Source organism: Balaenoptera musculus, chromosome 11, assembly GCF_009873245.2.
Source record: "Balaenoptera musculus isolate JJ_BM4_2016_0621 chromosome 11, mBalMus1.pri.v3, whole genome shotgun sequence".
Lineage (NCBI taxonomy): Eukaryota > Metazoa > Chordata > Mammalia > Artiodactyla > Balaenopteridae > Balaenoptera > Balaenoptera musculus.
In genome coordinates this window covers 35,690,381-35,705,999 of record NC_045795.1, presented here as the reverse complement: position 1 = coordinate 35,705,999, position 15,619 = coordinate 35,690,381, and the positions used below count along the sequence as shown (strand labels likewise).

At 52.6% G+C, this 15,619-nt stretch overlaps 1 protein-coding gene across 1 annotated transcript in view; it reads left to right on the top strand.

The window, feature by feature from the left end:
- GLP1R (glucagon like peptide 1 receptor) overlaps positions 1-10,266 on the top strand; it is a 33,209-nt gene extending 22,943 nt beyond the window's left edge. Inside the window, exons 8-14 of the mRNA XM_036869396.1 lie at positions 3,324-3,384; positions 3,914-3,983; positions 4,104-4,192; positions 4,527-4,665; positions 5,573-5,614; positions 9,115-9,337; positions 9,429-10,266. Of these exons, the coding sequence (XP_036725291.1) occupies positions 3,324-3,384; positions 3,914-3,983; positions 4,104-4,192; positions 4,527-4,665; positions 5,573-5,614; positions 9,115-9,282 (569 nt within the window). The 3' untranslated portion in view covers positions 9,283-9,337; positions 9,429-10,266. The remainder of the gene's footprint in view (positions 1-3,323; positions 3,385-3,913; positions 3,984-4,103; positions 4,193-4,526; positions 4,666-5,572; positions 5,615-9,114; positions 9,338-9,428) is intronic.
- Positions 10,267-15,619: the final 5,353 nt, after the last annotated feature.

The following is a 15,619-nucleotide window of genomic DNA, read 5'->3' as shown; positions in this document are numbered from 1 at the left end:
CAGCTGGAGAGCCCTGCAGCTAGCTAGGGGTGGGGGCGGAGTTAGGCCACTGAAGGGAGCCCTGGGGAGGCTGTCCTCAGGGTGGGGGCATGTCTGTCCATTCTGGGAAACAGCATCAGCACTGTAGTGCTGTCACCATGGTGACCTGAGGGCAGGAACAATCAAAGGGATGGTGTGATGTGTGCAGAGGCATGTGGGTGGTTGGTGGAGGGTTTGGGGTGGGGGACGCAGTGTCCTGGAGGTCTCTGAGTAGGAAATGGGAAAGGGGGTGCCAGTCCTTTCCCACCACTTCACGCCCCAGCTTGGGGCTCAGAGTCTGAGGAGGCAAAAGGGCAGGACCCAGGGGACACCCCACTTCCCAATCATAACGTCCTTTTCTTGAGGAATTGGAATGGGGAGATACAGAGAGAGACACAGGGACAAAGACAGAAGGACAGAGAGAGAGATTCACAGAGAGCCCAGAACTCTGTTGTGATGTCAAGAGGCTTGGCCCAAGTTGGGATGCTCAGGAAACAACTTTTAGCTTCACATGCAAATGTAAGAATTAAAATTAGGACTCTGACACGTTGGGGGAATCCCCAAAAGGCATGTCAGCTTCTGCTGCCGTCCACGGGTGGCCGGGTGCCCCCATAACCCACCACAAGGAGGCTGCACAGGAGGGAGGCAAGTGATGGACGAGGGAATCATTACTTCTCAGAGCCAGTTCTGTGTGTCTTAGTTCAAGCTTTTTTCTCCAGCCTGTCTTGTTGATTTTCTAAACAGGAGAAGGATGAAGCCAGCAGGGAGTGTGTCATTTTTGCAGGCGGCAGAGCTGTGCCTGCATTTTTTTTATTATTATTTTATTTTTGGCTGTGTTGGGTCCTCATTGCTGCACGCAGGCTTTCTCTAGTTGTGGCGAGCGGGGACTTCTCTTCGTTGCGGTGCGTGGGCTTCTCGTTGCGGTGGCTTCTCTTGTTGTGGAGCACGGACCCTAGGTGCGTGGGCTTCAGTGGTTGTGGCGTGTGGGCTCAGTAGCTGTGGCTCGTGGGCTCTAGAGCGCAGGCTCAGTAGTTGTGGTGCACGGGCTTAGTTGCTCCGCGGCATGTGGGATCTTCCCGGACCAGGGCTTGAACCCATGTCCCCTGCGTTGGCAGGCGGATTCTTAACCACTGTGCCACCAGGGAAGCCCTGTACCTGCATTTTTAAAGACTGTTAAGGAGATGCTGATGAATGAATGAAGTTCACCAGGTCTGGCTGATAACATGAGTGTGCTCCCCAGTCCTGGAGTGGGGTCTCAGAGAAAGGCCAGCAGGTGCCTGGGGGTGTCTAAGATGGAGGTTTCCGGACATGTGTGTGGCTCAGGGTGTTGGCATGTTCTTGCCTGGACAGCTTCCCTTCTCTCATTGATACACTGACCCACTCAGGGTCATGCATTCCGTTCTCACTGGGCATCTTCTATGTGGCAGGCTCTGCGCTACGTGCTGGAGCCTTTGGAGGCCATCTGCCTCTTGTCCAGTCTCATGAAGGCCTGTTACTAAAGCATCATGCATGCTGAGAGGTCAGGATTATAAAGAAATAAATGGCCAAGGAGAGAGCTATCTGATGACAGCGCTGGTCAGCCGTGAGCTGCTCTGCTTCAGACCCAGCTGTCTGCACCGTCAAGCACAGTAGCTCCAGGCATATGAGCTGCCCCGTAGCTGCTGTTGAGTGGACATCCATGTGCTGAGGATGTGGGTGATGGTGATGGGAAAGGCAATTAACTGGGTTCTGCCCTGGAAATGTGCTCCTGGGGGAGATCCCTGAAGCCACACATGTATACACATGGACCCCCTACCACCACACACACATCGCGTCCACACACCTTAATATGCACGCTCTTACTAGTCTCAGACACCCACATCTCCATCCCTGAGAGGCACCGATAGAGACAGGCATGGAGAGAGTTGGTGCGGAATGCCATCGAGGGTGGTGGCATTGCAGTCCTGTGTTCTAGTCCCACCTGTGTCCTCCTAAGCCTCCTATCCATCTTCTCATCTGTCACACGAGGATGGACAATCCAATTTTAAGTCAACAAACACATATTGAACTCCCAGATGAGATGGGCGCTGAGGCTCTGGAGATGAATGAGGCCTTGTCCTCAAGGAACTGGAAACCAGTGTATTAGTTACCTATGCTGCGTAACAAATGACCCCACACTTAGCTGCTTAAGACAACAATTATGTCTCCCAGTTTCTATGGTCAGAATTCTGGGTTCAACTGAGATGTGTGTCTCGGGCTCAGGATCTCTAAGAGAGGTGCAGTTCAGCTGTCAGCCAGGGTAGCTGTCATCACAAGGCTTAACAGTTTGGAGAATCCACTTCCAAGCTCACTGTCGAGGTTGTTGGCAGGAAGCTCAGGTCCAGGCTGGCTGTTGGCTGGAGGCCTCCATTCCTTGCCACAGGGGGATCTCTGAGTGCCCTCATGACACAGCAACTGGTGTCCCCCAGGGAAAGTGATCAAATTAAGAGAGAAAGAGCCCAAGACATGCCTTTTATAACCTTTGAAGACCGTCTGTTATAGCCTAATCTCAGAAGTGACATGCCATCACTTCTGCTGTACGTTATTGGTCACACAGACCAATCTGGATACAGTGTGGACCGCACCTGGGTGGGAATACCAGGGGTGGGGTGGTTGGAGGCCATCCTAGAGGGTGCCCACCACACCATGCAGCCTCAGCCATGCGGGCGGTGTTGTGGTAGCTGTTGTTACTGTGGCCACTGTGCAGTCAGCTGTGGTGTCAGCGTCAAGGACAGGGCTCCTGTCCAGGCTTCCGCCCAGCCACGTGTAGGGGCGTGGGGGTAGGGGCAGGTGCCTGGAGGGGCTTCAGTGCCCAGAGGAGTTGACTGAGATGGGCAGGTGTGCCGACGCAGGGGTGGGTGGCATCAGAGAGTTGGCCTGTTCCCACCTCGTCCAGCATGTCCTCCCTACCTCACTCTTTGGCCCCGTCTCTCGCTACTTGGGTGTCTTTGTCCTTGTGTCTCAGCCAGGACCCTGGGGGCCAGCCCTGACAGTGTGCCTGGCCCACGGCAGGGGGAGGGCTGTGAGGACTGTGACGTAGCCCCAGTGTGGTGGGGACCTGTAAGGAAGAGTCTGGGGAGTTGGGGTGGGTGGTTCCTGCCGCCTCTTCTCCAAAGCACCCAGACCAGCCTAGTTCCATACCTGCCAGAAAGCGTGGCTTGGGGCCAGGCAAGGAGAGGGGCTGGAGGCGGGAGAGGCCCTGGTAGGAGAGGCCTCTGGGTGTGCCTAGCGGTGGCTCTGGCCTGCCAGCCCCTCTCCCCCCTCTCTCTTTCCCTCTCTCCTCTTAGGTGTTCCCCTGCTGTTTGTTATCCCCTGGGGCATTGTCAAGTACCTCTATGAGGACGAGGGGTGAGTGTCCTTCCTGCTCTACGGGGGTGAGGGGTATGCTGAGGTCCTCAAACCCCATGGGTTTCCTTGGCCCCCGGCGTGTGCAGCTGCTGCCTGTTGGGAGGGTAAACTGAGGGACCAGGAGCTAAATTTATGAATTTAGTTCTCTAGTCCCCCTCCCTCCCCCTCCCCGGATTGTATGATGACGAGAGTGCTGGGTCTGTGGGGTACATGGTACCCCCCTGCAGGTTCTTCTGTAATAACTGAGTGAAACGTTTCTGCTATTTTGTGTTTGATGCTGAGTACACACACGAGTGTGACTGTAGGTTAATGAGGGGGCTGTGCGTATCTCTGTGTGTGAGTGTGTATTCAGGACTCTGTGTGTGTGTGAGTCCTGGGACTGGTTGCTGGGTAGCTCCTGATGGCAGTGTTTGTGTGGGTCTGTGTGTGTCACTTTGCATGCCCATGTGTCTTTGTGTGCCCTGTGCCTGCACTGGGAGCTGGGGGCTCTGTGTGTCCCACCGTGTGCCCGTGTGTCTCTTCTCTCCAGCTGCTGGACCAGGAACTCCAACATGAATTACTGGCTCATCATCCGGCTGCCCATTCTCTTTGCCATCGGGGTGAGTGACTCTGTGGGGTGGGAGTGGGAGCTGCTGTGGGCCCGGGTGGCACTGGGAGGAGGAGGGGGGAGAGAGGGTGTCTTGAGAGGGCCTCCAGCCGCCCTTCCCTCTGCTCTGCAGGTGAACTTCCTCATCTTTGTCCGGGTTATCTGCATTGTGGTGTCCAAACTGAAGGCCAATCTCATGTGCAAGACAGACACCAAGTGCAGGTGACGTAACTGAGCTGCCTTCGCTGGGCACCCTCAGCCCTTCCTTGCGGCAGAGTCAGAGATCCTGGGGTGCTGAGCTTGGATCCCTACGTGATCTTTCTTCCTCCACCCAGGCCTGGCCTGGGACCCCAAGCCTTGCCCTCACCCCTGTACCTGGGCGGCTTCTGGGGGTCTCCACCTGTACTTCCTCTCCTCCAGGCAGCCTGTCCCAGGGTATTCGGTGGGGGAGGATGTCTGTGACCGAGATACCAGGGCTTGGCGGGGGTTAGGGGCACAGAACAGGGAGGAGAGTCCACGGGAGAGGTCCAGAATGCCACCTCCACCCTGCCCCCAGGCTGGCCAAGTCCACGCTGACCCTCATCCCCCTGCTGGGGACCCACGAGGTCATCTTCGCCTTCGTGATGGACGAGCACGCCCGGGGGATGCTGCGTTTCATCAAGCTGTTCACAGAGCTCTCCTTCACCTCCTTCCAGGTGACCGCCTCCCTCGAGCAGTCCCAGGGTGGGGATGGGGCGGGGACCAGCCTGTATCATGCAGATAGGCAGCCTGAGGCCTGGGGGGAAAGTGGCCCTTACCCAGGTTATGTGGTTGGAGCAGAGCCAGAGTCCCCAGGTATGCTGACACCCGGGACAGTCTTCTCTACGAGCACATTGGACAAGAAGTCTTCCCGGATGTCGCCGAGGGCACCCAGCCTGGCATGGCAACTGCTGTCCACTGGGCTGCTAGCTGGCGGCGGGTACCCTGCCAGGTGCTTTACATACATTGTGCAGCTAATCCTCTCAGAATCCCAGGAGGTGTGCAGGATTATCCCATTTTCCAAAGGAGGAAACTGAGGCTCAGAGATGTTAAAATGAGATTTTCCAGGTCACATAGTTTCCAAAGCCAAGAATTGAGCCTCTCCACTAGTATTAGATGATGCTGAGGGGGTGTGAATGTCAGTGGGGGTGTAGGAATGTAAGAAACTGGCCCCAGCTCCTCAAATGTCTTATGGGATGGCCACGAGCACGTGGGTCCATGCGTGTGCACTTACACACACGTGTACACACACAAATAGATCACAGGCCTGGAGCACTGGGGCTCCTGAGTGAACAAATAGGGCCAGGCAGGGAAAATTCCGTGGGGTCAGAGATGTACTTTCTCAGCTCAGGCCTCCTCCAGGAGCGGGTGGTTGAAGAACTTCCGCAGTTTCTGAGCAAGGGGTCTTCTCATTCCTCCAGAAAGGAGAGGAGAAGGAACCCACCGCCCCCATTTCTGGGCCTGGCTGGGCTGCCCAGTCTAAGGAGGGGGATGTTGGGGCAGAGCCCCAAGGAGCTTCAGACTAGGCCTGCCTGCCGGGCGCCTCCCTCCCCTTCCTCCTGCTGACACGACTCTTGCTTCCAGGGGCTGATGGTGGCCATCTTGTACTGCTTTGTCAACAATGAGGTAAGGCCTGCGGAGGGACGTGGAGCCCTGGTGGGCTGCTACCATTGGCCGTCCTGTGGTTGTGCAGTGGGGTTGTTCAGCCTTTTCAGCTGAAATCCCTACTCACCCCACTGAGGCACTGGAGTGGAGGAGGCACCTTGTCCCTGTATGGTTTCCTGTGCCTGGGTCTCTCCATCCCTCTCTCTCTCTCTCTCACACACACACACATACATGTGCAAGATGCCCTAACCATCTATGAACTTGGGGAAGACCCAGCTTCATGTTAAGGGGGTCTTGAGTGAACCAGTGGTGGTGACTGTTACAAGTCACATGCTTGGGGCTTTAAAAATCACCATCTCATTTACTTGTCCCTGCCTCCCCGCAAAAAATACCCCTGCTAAAATTCTGGTGTCGATATTCTCATTTCTCACACATGAGAACGTTGAAGATCAGAGAGTCAGAGACACGCCCCAGGTTTGGCCTGGAAACAGTGCAGAGTCAGGATTGAAATGAATTCTGACTGGAAGGAGAAAGCTCCCTTCTGTGCGTGCAGGCAAGGACCCTGTCCACCACGGGAAAGGGATGCGTGCCTCCCGTGGCTTCCTGGTGGCTGGGGTCGGGGTCGGGGGTTCTTGCTGAGCAGATCCCCAGCTGGCCTCTCCCCTCGGGCTCTCCCAGGAGACCCCGCTCGGAGCGCCCAGAGAGCCTGCCTTGTTCAGGCGCATTGCCCGGTTCCTTTCAACCCTCCGCAGACGCCCTGGCTCCTCCAGGCCCACGGACAGACGTGTCACCATCACTGGGTCACAAAAACACACGTGGCTCCTGGGCTGAGACCTCTGTCCATAAGAGCTGTTCTCCAGACCCAGGGTTGCCTTGGCAATGCCGGGTACTTGTGACCCAAGGAGAAAAGATGGCCCTGGCATTGGTCCTGCGTGGCTGCCAAGGCCTGCGCCAGCTGCCAGTGGGCGGGGAGTGGGCACAGGGGAGGGGAGGCCTGGGGGTGGCTTTGCTGTGGCTCTTGTGACTCAGGAGCCTGAGTGCTGGTCCTGAGTTCTGCTCCTACCCGGCTGTGTGACCGGGGCAGTCACTGCTTCTCTCCCCAAGTATAAATGCAGGTGAATGAGCTTTACCAACTCAGCCCAAATCCCAGAGCCTGGCGTGGTGCCCGGCCCGAGGACATCAGAGGCAGGAATGAGGGTAAACTGAGGGTGAGGAGGCATGCTGACGGGAGTGCTAGGACAGGGGTCCAGGATTCATGTTGTCGTCTTTGTTGTTTCACTGTGAGAGCTCAGTTTAATAGAAGAAACCCAATGTCAGGTGCTCGTTTAGTTAGTCATTTATTCATTTGGCTCATTTAAAAAAACACGTATCGGGAGTACCTGATGTATGCTGGGCACTGTGCGAGGTCCAGGAAGGAAGGTGGGGTCCCGGCCCTCGTGGTGCACCTTCCAAGTTGGGGGGGCGGGGGCGGGAGACACGGCCAGAAACAAGCGTGGCCTAGAGTCATGGGCGGGGACTTCCCTGGCGGTCCAGTGGTTAAGACTCCGTGCTTCCAGTGCAAGGTGTGTGGGTTCGATCCCTGTTCAGGGAGCTAAGATCCCACCCGCCGCAGGGCGTGGCCAAAAAAAAAGTTAAAAAAAAAGAGTCATGAACGGCAGGAGACCAAGGGTTAGGACACCGGCTTTGGAGTCAGCCCAGATCTAGGTTCAGGTCCTGGCTGAGATTGGGAGAAATACTTAAATCTCTGCACCTCAGCTTCCTTACCTTTAAGCAGGGACTAACAGGAGCTGCCTCACAGTGTTGCTGTGAAAGTTAATAATCTATGGAGAGTGCTGGGCATATAGTAAGCGTCCCGTGAATGATGGTTTCTAATGACAATTGTCATTACGGGGGCCACAGCAGAGGTTCAGGAAAAGTGCTGAGGGAGAGGGAGGCGGAAGGCGACACAGTCCTGGTCCTGTCTGACTTCTTGCTGGTATCCGTGAGACCTCTCCTGTCCCCGAGGTGGCTTCCCATGGGTGTGCCTCAGTTTACCGTCTCTCTCCCCGCCTCCCCAGTTGAGGGCTGTGCCACAAGACTGGCCTGCCTGCTGCTGCACAGGCAGAGGCCGCCACTGGCCTTGGGTATCCTCACCCCAGCTGGCAACACACGCGTCACACACTCAGCCGGGTATCGAACTGGCACCGAGCAGGGGGGGCCATGGGTGGTGTCTGCTCAGCCTCCCTCCCTCACCCAAGCCTGGGCTCGGTGACGCTGGCCGGGATACTGGGGCCATCCTGGCAGGCAGGCTCTGGGCCATCTCAGCTTCACTCAGTTCAGAGAAAGTTCTTTTAAGGAATGGCATGCGGCCAAACCAGGCACCCTGCTGGGCTTAGCTAGATGGATGGCATCCCTGCAGGAAGAGAAGCGGGGTGTTTGCACAGGGACTGATGGGGCGTTGGCAGTGAGCCTCTTACCCACAGCTGCTGACAGCTGGCCATCCTGGTGGCTGGGGCCTGAGAGGGAGAGCCCAGGCCCCAGATATCCTGATGTGGAGAGGCCTGGTGGCAAGGCGGCGGGGGTCGGGGGCGGGGGGGCATCAGAGAAGCTCTGGAAAGCAAACATAAGGGCACATCCCCTCGCAGGGCACTCCAGATGCCCTGGGCTGGCTGTGCAGGTTCCAGCAGCCTGTCTGGGGGACCAGAATCATGGGCCATCACAAGGAACCACGGCATTGCCACAAGCCCTCAAGTGACTTGGGCTCTGCAGCGTTACTTGGATTTGTATCCTTCTCCTCCCACAACCTGGTCCCCAAGCATCAGCTCTCTTGAGAAGGCTTTTCCTGATGGGGAGGCTGAGCCCAGCACAGCAGGGATTCTGGTTGGTTGAACTCACCTGGGCTGCACCCACCATGGGTTGGGACCGGTTCCTGGATGGTATTAGTTCAAATCCAGGCTGAGAAGCCCTTGTCCACAGCCCCCTCTTCACTGCCGCTACTAGTCCCAGCCTCATTCTCCCCGTCTCCTCTTCCTCCCCCACGAGGCACTGGGGCCTGGATACAAGCCCTCGGGGAGTTTAGAAGGGTCTGGTGTGGACACCATGAGGGGCAGGGAGGGCTGTCCCTATTCTCAGTCATCCAAGCTGAAATCGGCAGAGTGCTTGCTCTTAAGTCAGATTCTCTCTTTTCCTTTTCTTCTCTCTCCCATCTTCTGTCTCCCCGCATCTCTCTGTCACTCCTTCTTTTCCGTTAAATAATACTGTGATGGATTGTAAAAGGTACTTAGCTGAGTCACAGAGTTTAGAGATGGAAGAGACCAATTAGATCATCAAGCCTGGCTCTTTCCCGAGAAGAAGCAGAAAATAGGAGACAACAATAAACAATTTTATTGGGATATTAATTTAGGCGCCCAGAGGCCTTGACTTGTGTCTCTTAATATAATGCGGTGGATTTTTTTCCCTTCCCTACTAATGTAATAATGGGGCTGTATTGTGGGCAGTTGGTTTGCATGATGGCTTTTGCTTCCCTCCTTCTCCCACGGAAGGTCCAGATGGAGTTTCGGAAGAGCTGGGAGCGCTGGCGGCTCGAGCACCTGCACATCCAGAGGGACAGCAGCATGAAGCCCTTCAAGTGTCCCACCAGCAGCCTGAGCTGTGAGGGCACAGTGGGCAGCAGCGTGTACGCAGCCTCCTGCCAGGCCTCCTGCAGCTAAGACTCCAGCACCTGCCCTCCCTGTGGTCTTGCCGCCGGCTGGGCAGCCATCCCAGGTGGGAGAGACCCTCCCGGGGAACGGGGGAAGGGGGTGCAGGGGGAGCTACACATGCACACACACATACTTCCCTGCTTTCCCTCCCTAAGCCCATCAGACAGGGAAATGGGCATTGCCTCCTGGGACCTGTGGACACATTTTCTCCGAGGAGAAGCGGCCTGTTAATTTGATCACTGTGGCAGGCGGAGAAGAAAAAGTGATTGCTGCTGAAACGAGGAGGATTTCTTCCTGTTAAGTCACAAGGCCCCTGGGGTTCCCCCGGACTCAAACTCAAGGTCAATGGCTTATTAGCGGGACTGGGGCTTGTAAGAGGACGCGGCTCTGAAGGAGGCGGATGCGACCTCAGCCAAGCACGGAACTTGGGTAACGCCAGCCACCCCCGACCTGCCTCCTCGTTAAGGGAGCCTGGGCACATGTCCAGGTTGCTCGTTTCCCTCATCTGGGCCCTCATCTCACCATCCACTGCCCCACCGGGTGGTGTTGAGAATGAACATTGAGAAGGTGCCTGAAAGTGTTCCTTTCTGGTCCTTCCTTCTTCCCTGGATATTTGAGTTGCCTTGGTGCCCGCGCCCACCACGCCCAGGGAACCAAGGCAGGCCCGCCGCCCAGGAGTCCAGCCCTGGGTATGAGCTCTGAATTCTATTCTAGAGACGCTCAGGAATCCTGTGGGGCTCATCTAGGGGACTTCGGGAATGTCCATGCTGGGGGTGTAGACTACTTGCTACTGTTGGGAACCCGGAAGGCAGAGAGAGATTGCCTCCACCTCTCCATGGACGTGCTTTTTACTTGTGAACAGATTATGTATCTTGCATGGGTGCGCCCTCTTAACTTTAGGGGATGTGACCAAGAAGAGACTCTTCTGGGGACTCTACCAGTCCCCACTGTGACCGTGGAGGCGGGCTTCCCCTGCCCTTTGAAGTTCCCCCACTTGGGAGCTTGTATGTACTTTGCTCATTTTTCTCTATTGCTGTGAACAGTCTGTATGTGCAAGTGTGCAACTCTGATTTCTCCCACTACATACTAAATCACTAAGTACTAAGTCACTGTGGTGGCTTTGATGTTGCTTAGGGTTGTGGGGTAGATACTGATTTGACTCATCCATGCTTTGAGCTACTGAATGTTTGCCCTGCCTCCAGCCTCATCCCATAAATAATGAGCATCAGAGAGGCTAGAGGGGGAGAACCTAGCAATCCTGCCCCAACTACAGGGGAAAAGCAGACATGTAGCACCACTGCAGAGACCGAGACAAAAGGGGAACAGCCAAACCGCAGAGGCTGGCAATTGAGTTCATGGATGTGGAACTCAGAGCAGAAGAGAACTCTTGGGAGTCCAGACCTTCTGGGAGGGCAGAGGGAGACTCTCTGGATGAATTCCTTTATGAATTGATCTTTCCCTCCTCCTTTTTGAGTGGCGGGGACCCTCCCCCAAAGCCTTGTGCCAGACACAGTCTCCTCTGCCCCTCAGAGAGGCATGTGATGTGCACGGAAAATAATAATGGGACGTAAAACACATCAAGCAGAAAATTTCTTATACTCCAGCTTCAGTGAAGTGTTGTGTCTATGTTAATAGGGAAGTGGAACCTCAGGCTAAAGAAAGGATTTGTGCAGACTGCCTCCTTGACTGAGAAAATGTAGACAGGTGGGGGCAGGGAGAGTCCTGCTTCCCCAGAATAAGGGCAAACTCCCTGATAGGCATCTCGCATTTGCTTTTCTCTTCGGAGTGGCGGGGGGGGGGGGGGGGGAGAAAAGTGCTGGTGGGTTGATTGGGGGGAACACAGCTCTGGTGCAAGTGTTTCCATTTGGGATAAACTGAAGACATTTGAGAATCATTAATACGCTACACAGCAACAAAGAAAGAGACCGATTGATATCTTCAAGAAATAAATTTTTGAGGGGAAGAATTGTGGGGAGAAAGTACTTAGTTAGGCGCTTGGGACGCTCAGACCATTTGGTTTACACTGTAAGTTCTTTTTCCAATTGGTCCTGATTCCTGGTTTCAGAATGCTCATCACACCCCCCCTGCCCCAAGCCTTTTAACACCGAGGAACGGTTTCCTTATCAGCTACGTACCAGATGCTGAATTGAAGAAACATTTTCTTTGCTCCAAGACCTGCACTATTAATATTCATTTGAGTGGCAGTGCACTCCCTCCAAGGCTATTCCCAAACTCTCGTAAGCTAAATACAGCGCTCTAACAGATCTGGGAACTATCGAATGCAATGTACTCAGAAATTCCACTAGCTGTTTCCATGCCTGGTGCCATAAGTCTGGAGCTTGCTGAGAACACTCTTGCTTGCCTCTGTCCTGGGGGTACTATCACTGACCAGCAGGATTAGGTGTTTTGTGAGTTGTGCAGTCAGGTCGCATTACTGTCATGAAGAGAGGCTGAGTTCAGCACTCTGGCCAGCTCCCCCCTCAACTTGCAAGGGGCTTAAATCATGTCAACTCATCTTTTCATATGAATCTTTGGAGCCACTAAATCACAGAACTGAGACAAACCACTTACAATGCAAAGTTGCCTTCCCTTTAAAACAACTTTCCTGATTTGCAGGCCTGATTTGCAATTGCCTCAATGCAATTTATGCTGAAGACTATAGCAGTGGAATTCTCAGAGACTCAGAGCGGGGAAAGATCTTGGAGCACTCTCTGCTCTGGTCTAGAGAATTGAGGAGGGTAGCTTGCAGAGGTGATCTGCCCAAGGTCACAGTGCTAGATGGTGGCTGAGCTGGGCTAGGACCCAGGCCAACTTCCACCTCCCAGTCCAATGAAGCCTCTGGAAAGGATAGGTGAAAAATATAAATGGCCATTCAAGACACTCTAAGTGAAAGTTGGCAGTGCTATCTGGAGTTTCAGTTAAAGAGAAAACACAGCAGCAGAAATAGACAAATCAGATGGCACAGGTGCCATCTCCTCAATGATTTATATAGCTGAGAACAGGGGGAGCGTGTGCTTTACTACCTACTCTAGTACCTCATTCATCCTTGTCTTAAAATTAAGAAATGAAATGCATCAGAGCACATGTATACATAGAAACAGCAAGTGAGCTTTTTTTTTTAACATCTTTATTGAGGTATAATTGCTTTACAATGTTGTGTTAGTTGCTGCTGTATAACGAAGTGAATCAGCTATACGTGTATATATATATATATATATATATATATATATATATATATCCCCATATCCCTCCCTCTTGCATCTCCCTCCCACCCTCCCTATCCCACCCCTCTAGGTGGTCACAAAGCACCGAGCTGATCTCCCTGTGCTACGCAATATAAATGAACATTGTGGTACATTAGTTTTTTTTTTTTTTTACATGACTATTTTTGAATTACGGTTTTCTCAGGGTATATGCCCAGCAGTGGGATTGCTGGGTCATGTGGTAGTTCTGTTTTTAGTTTTTTAAGGAACCTCCATGCTGTTCTCCATAGTGGCTGTATCAATTTACATTCCCACCAACAGTGCAAGAGGGTTCCCTTTTCTCCACACCCTCTCCAGCATTTATTGTTTGTAGATTTTTTGATGATGGCCATTCTGACCAGTGTGAGGTGATACCTCATTGTAGTTTTGATTTGCATTTCTCTAATAATTAGTGATGTTGAGCATCCTTTCCTATGTTTGTTGGCAATCTGTATATCTTCTTGGCAGAAATGTCTATTTAGGTCTTCTGCCCATTTTTGGATTGGGTTGTTTGTTTTTTTGATATTGAGCTGCCTGAGCTGCTTGTATATTTTGGAGATTAATCCAGGTGAGCCATTTTTGATAGCAAATCCAGCACTCTTTTAATGGGTTGGCTTAATGTTTTTCTGATGCATCTGTGCTTGTTTGAGAAGTTGTACTGATAGCCACACATAGTGGACAAAAAGAACCTAAAAACCTGACCCTCTTCTTTGCCTCTCTAGTACTCCCTGAAGTTGGAGAAGACTAGCAAACTGGGCAACTTAGCCTAGCAAAGATGGCACAGCCGCCACGGAGGGCAAACACAGTCAGTTCACACCCACGTCCCAAAAGGCTTGGTCCCCTCATCGGTGTGGGCCATGTTTCAGCAGCTGCTGTCCCCATTCCCTCCTGTTTCTTCCAGAAGCAAAGAACGCTGTGTGTGTGTGTGTGTGTGTGTGTGTGTGTGTGTGTGTGTTGTCCTGTGCATAGCAGCATAAAGTTAGGAGATGATGAATCCAGAATCATCCCACCCACTGTGAAGGTCAGGGGACCGCACAGCCTGGGGCAAGGATGGGTGGGAGCCTGAACGATAGATGCTTCCTCTCCATGCGCAGACAGGGCTCCCATTATTGCTAATGCCTGCGACGTGCTCAGGGAAGGCAAGATATACTCCAAAGGGTTATTTTCCCTCCACTGAATTGATTATAATCTACAGTGCTGACCCTGCTTTTGGCTCCAAAGAGCCAAACTCTGTAAAAAATATGTCAGCTTACTCTGCTAAGACAGCTATGTGAATGACATGCTAAAACTCAACAGAAACCAAATTAGTATCAACTCTTTTTTTTCCTTTTCACGGCTGCAGCGAATTTTCTTGGGGGGGAAAAAAATGACCCAGTGTGAGAAACTCCTGCAAACAACGTCACCTTGTCCCTACAGTGTTACCTGTTGGCTCAAACCAGCTCTCCTGCCCCATGCCGAGGGCCATATCAAGGAAGCGTTGTTAAGCAGTATAATTGCAAACACTTAAAGCCACAGTGTGTCCACAGTATCTATAATTATTTCTGCTCTGTGGATACAGATTGGCAGGAAGCAGATAAGCATAATCATTTTCCAATTAACTCCCCAAAGTCTTTTGGACTTGGCCTATATCTGAATCTGTCAGAGGAGAGAGTTTTCTCTCTTCCCCTTCTCCCATTCCAACCAGTTTTTCCCCTGAGGCATCCGACCTCCTCCCCAGCCCCACATTTACCCCCTCTCACCTCCCATCCCTGAGGTGAGCTTCCCACACTTTTCCCCGGCTGCCTCAGTAAGAGGTGACCCTGCCAGCTGTGCTGGGAATGCCATGCTCTCGGCTGTGACCAATTTCGGGGTGCAGCTGAGAGTGAGGCGTTGCCAGGGCTGAAGTGATGCCCCACATCCCACACTCCTGCAGTGAGGAGCATTGCAGCCAGCAGCGTGGATCCTAACTTACATTGGGGTTATGCAACCTTTCGGATGGGGCCTGTCAAAACTATCAGTCGTCAGTCAGCCCCGACAATCTAGCGTGACTAATTATCTCTGTGTCAGAGCAATCCAGGAGAAGAAAAACATATATAAATGAGAGTGTTTGGATTTGGTGGGAAAAAAAGAGCTCCCAGCAAAGTTTGGAACATATAACAAGTTAGGGTCTAGGCTTTTCTGCAAGGGGAACCAGTGGGGGTGGTCAGGAAGGGGCAAGATTCGCAGCAGACAGACAGACAGACAGCGCTGGATCTTGCCAAATGGTTCACGCTTTACTTCCAAATCTGCAGTTCCTTTAAGCTCCTCCCGCTAAAAATAATCACACCCTCAGAGCAGATAAACCTGAACATTAGTTTTGGAGGGGGGTTGGTGCAGAGCTTAGATGCACCAAGAGAGATGTGAGCCAAGCTCTCAGGAGGGACAAAGCTGAATTTTATCTTCAGTGCTCTCGGGGGATGTCTGCGCTTCATGAATGTTTAAACAAGATAATCTTCATGTGATTTCTCAATGTATAAATTCATGTAAAATATGACCTGCGTCTATAGGTAGCAAATGTGTATGGTGTATAATTCCTTGTACAGATGTGAATGGATTCAGGCTCTCTCCTAATTTGCCTTGTAAGTCAAATAAAAGCCTGTCGTTACTGTGTCTCTCCTGCCCTTCCTTGGGAGGAGGAGGTTTTCCGCAGTGTTGGCCCAGGTGACTCATGGTGCGGCGGGAAAACACAAAAGATGCCGTTTCCAGCCCAAGGTGGGGAAGAATCCTTGCTCATTACTCATATCGTCATTTTCATCTTCAAAGCACTTACCAAGTACTAATTTATCCATCGCAGCCTTTGTGCAGGGACCGCACTGTCATTTAATTAGGGAAGTCGGGTGGTCGAGTGGCTTACACAATGACTGAAAGCCATATGGATGGGTATTTAATTCCACTCATTCATTTGATCTCCTGTCTAAATGAACTCAGTCCATTAAGTCCATCTTTTAAAAAATGCTATAAAAGGACGAACCCTGTGTACAAAGCAGCCACAGAATTTGAATGGAGCTGCCACTAAGAGATTCATCTTCAGAAAAATGAACTTTTCTCCAGTTTTAATAATCGCACGCTCTCCGGATTTGCAACTC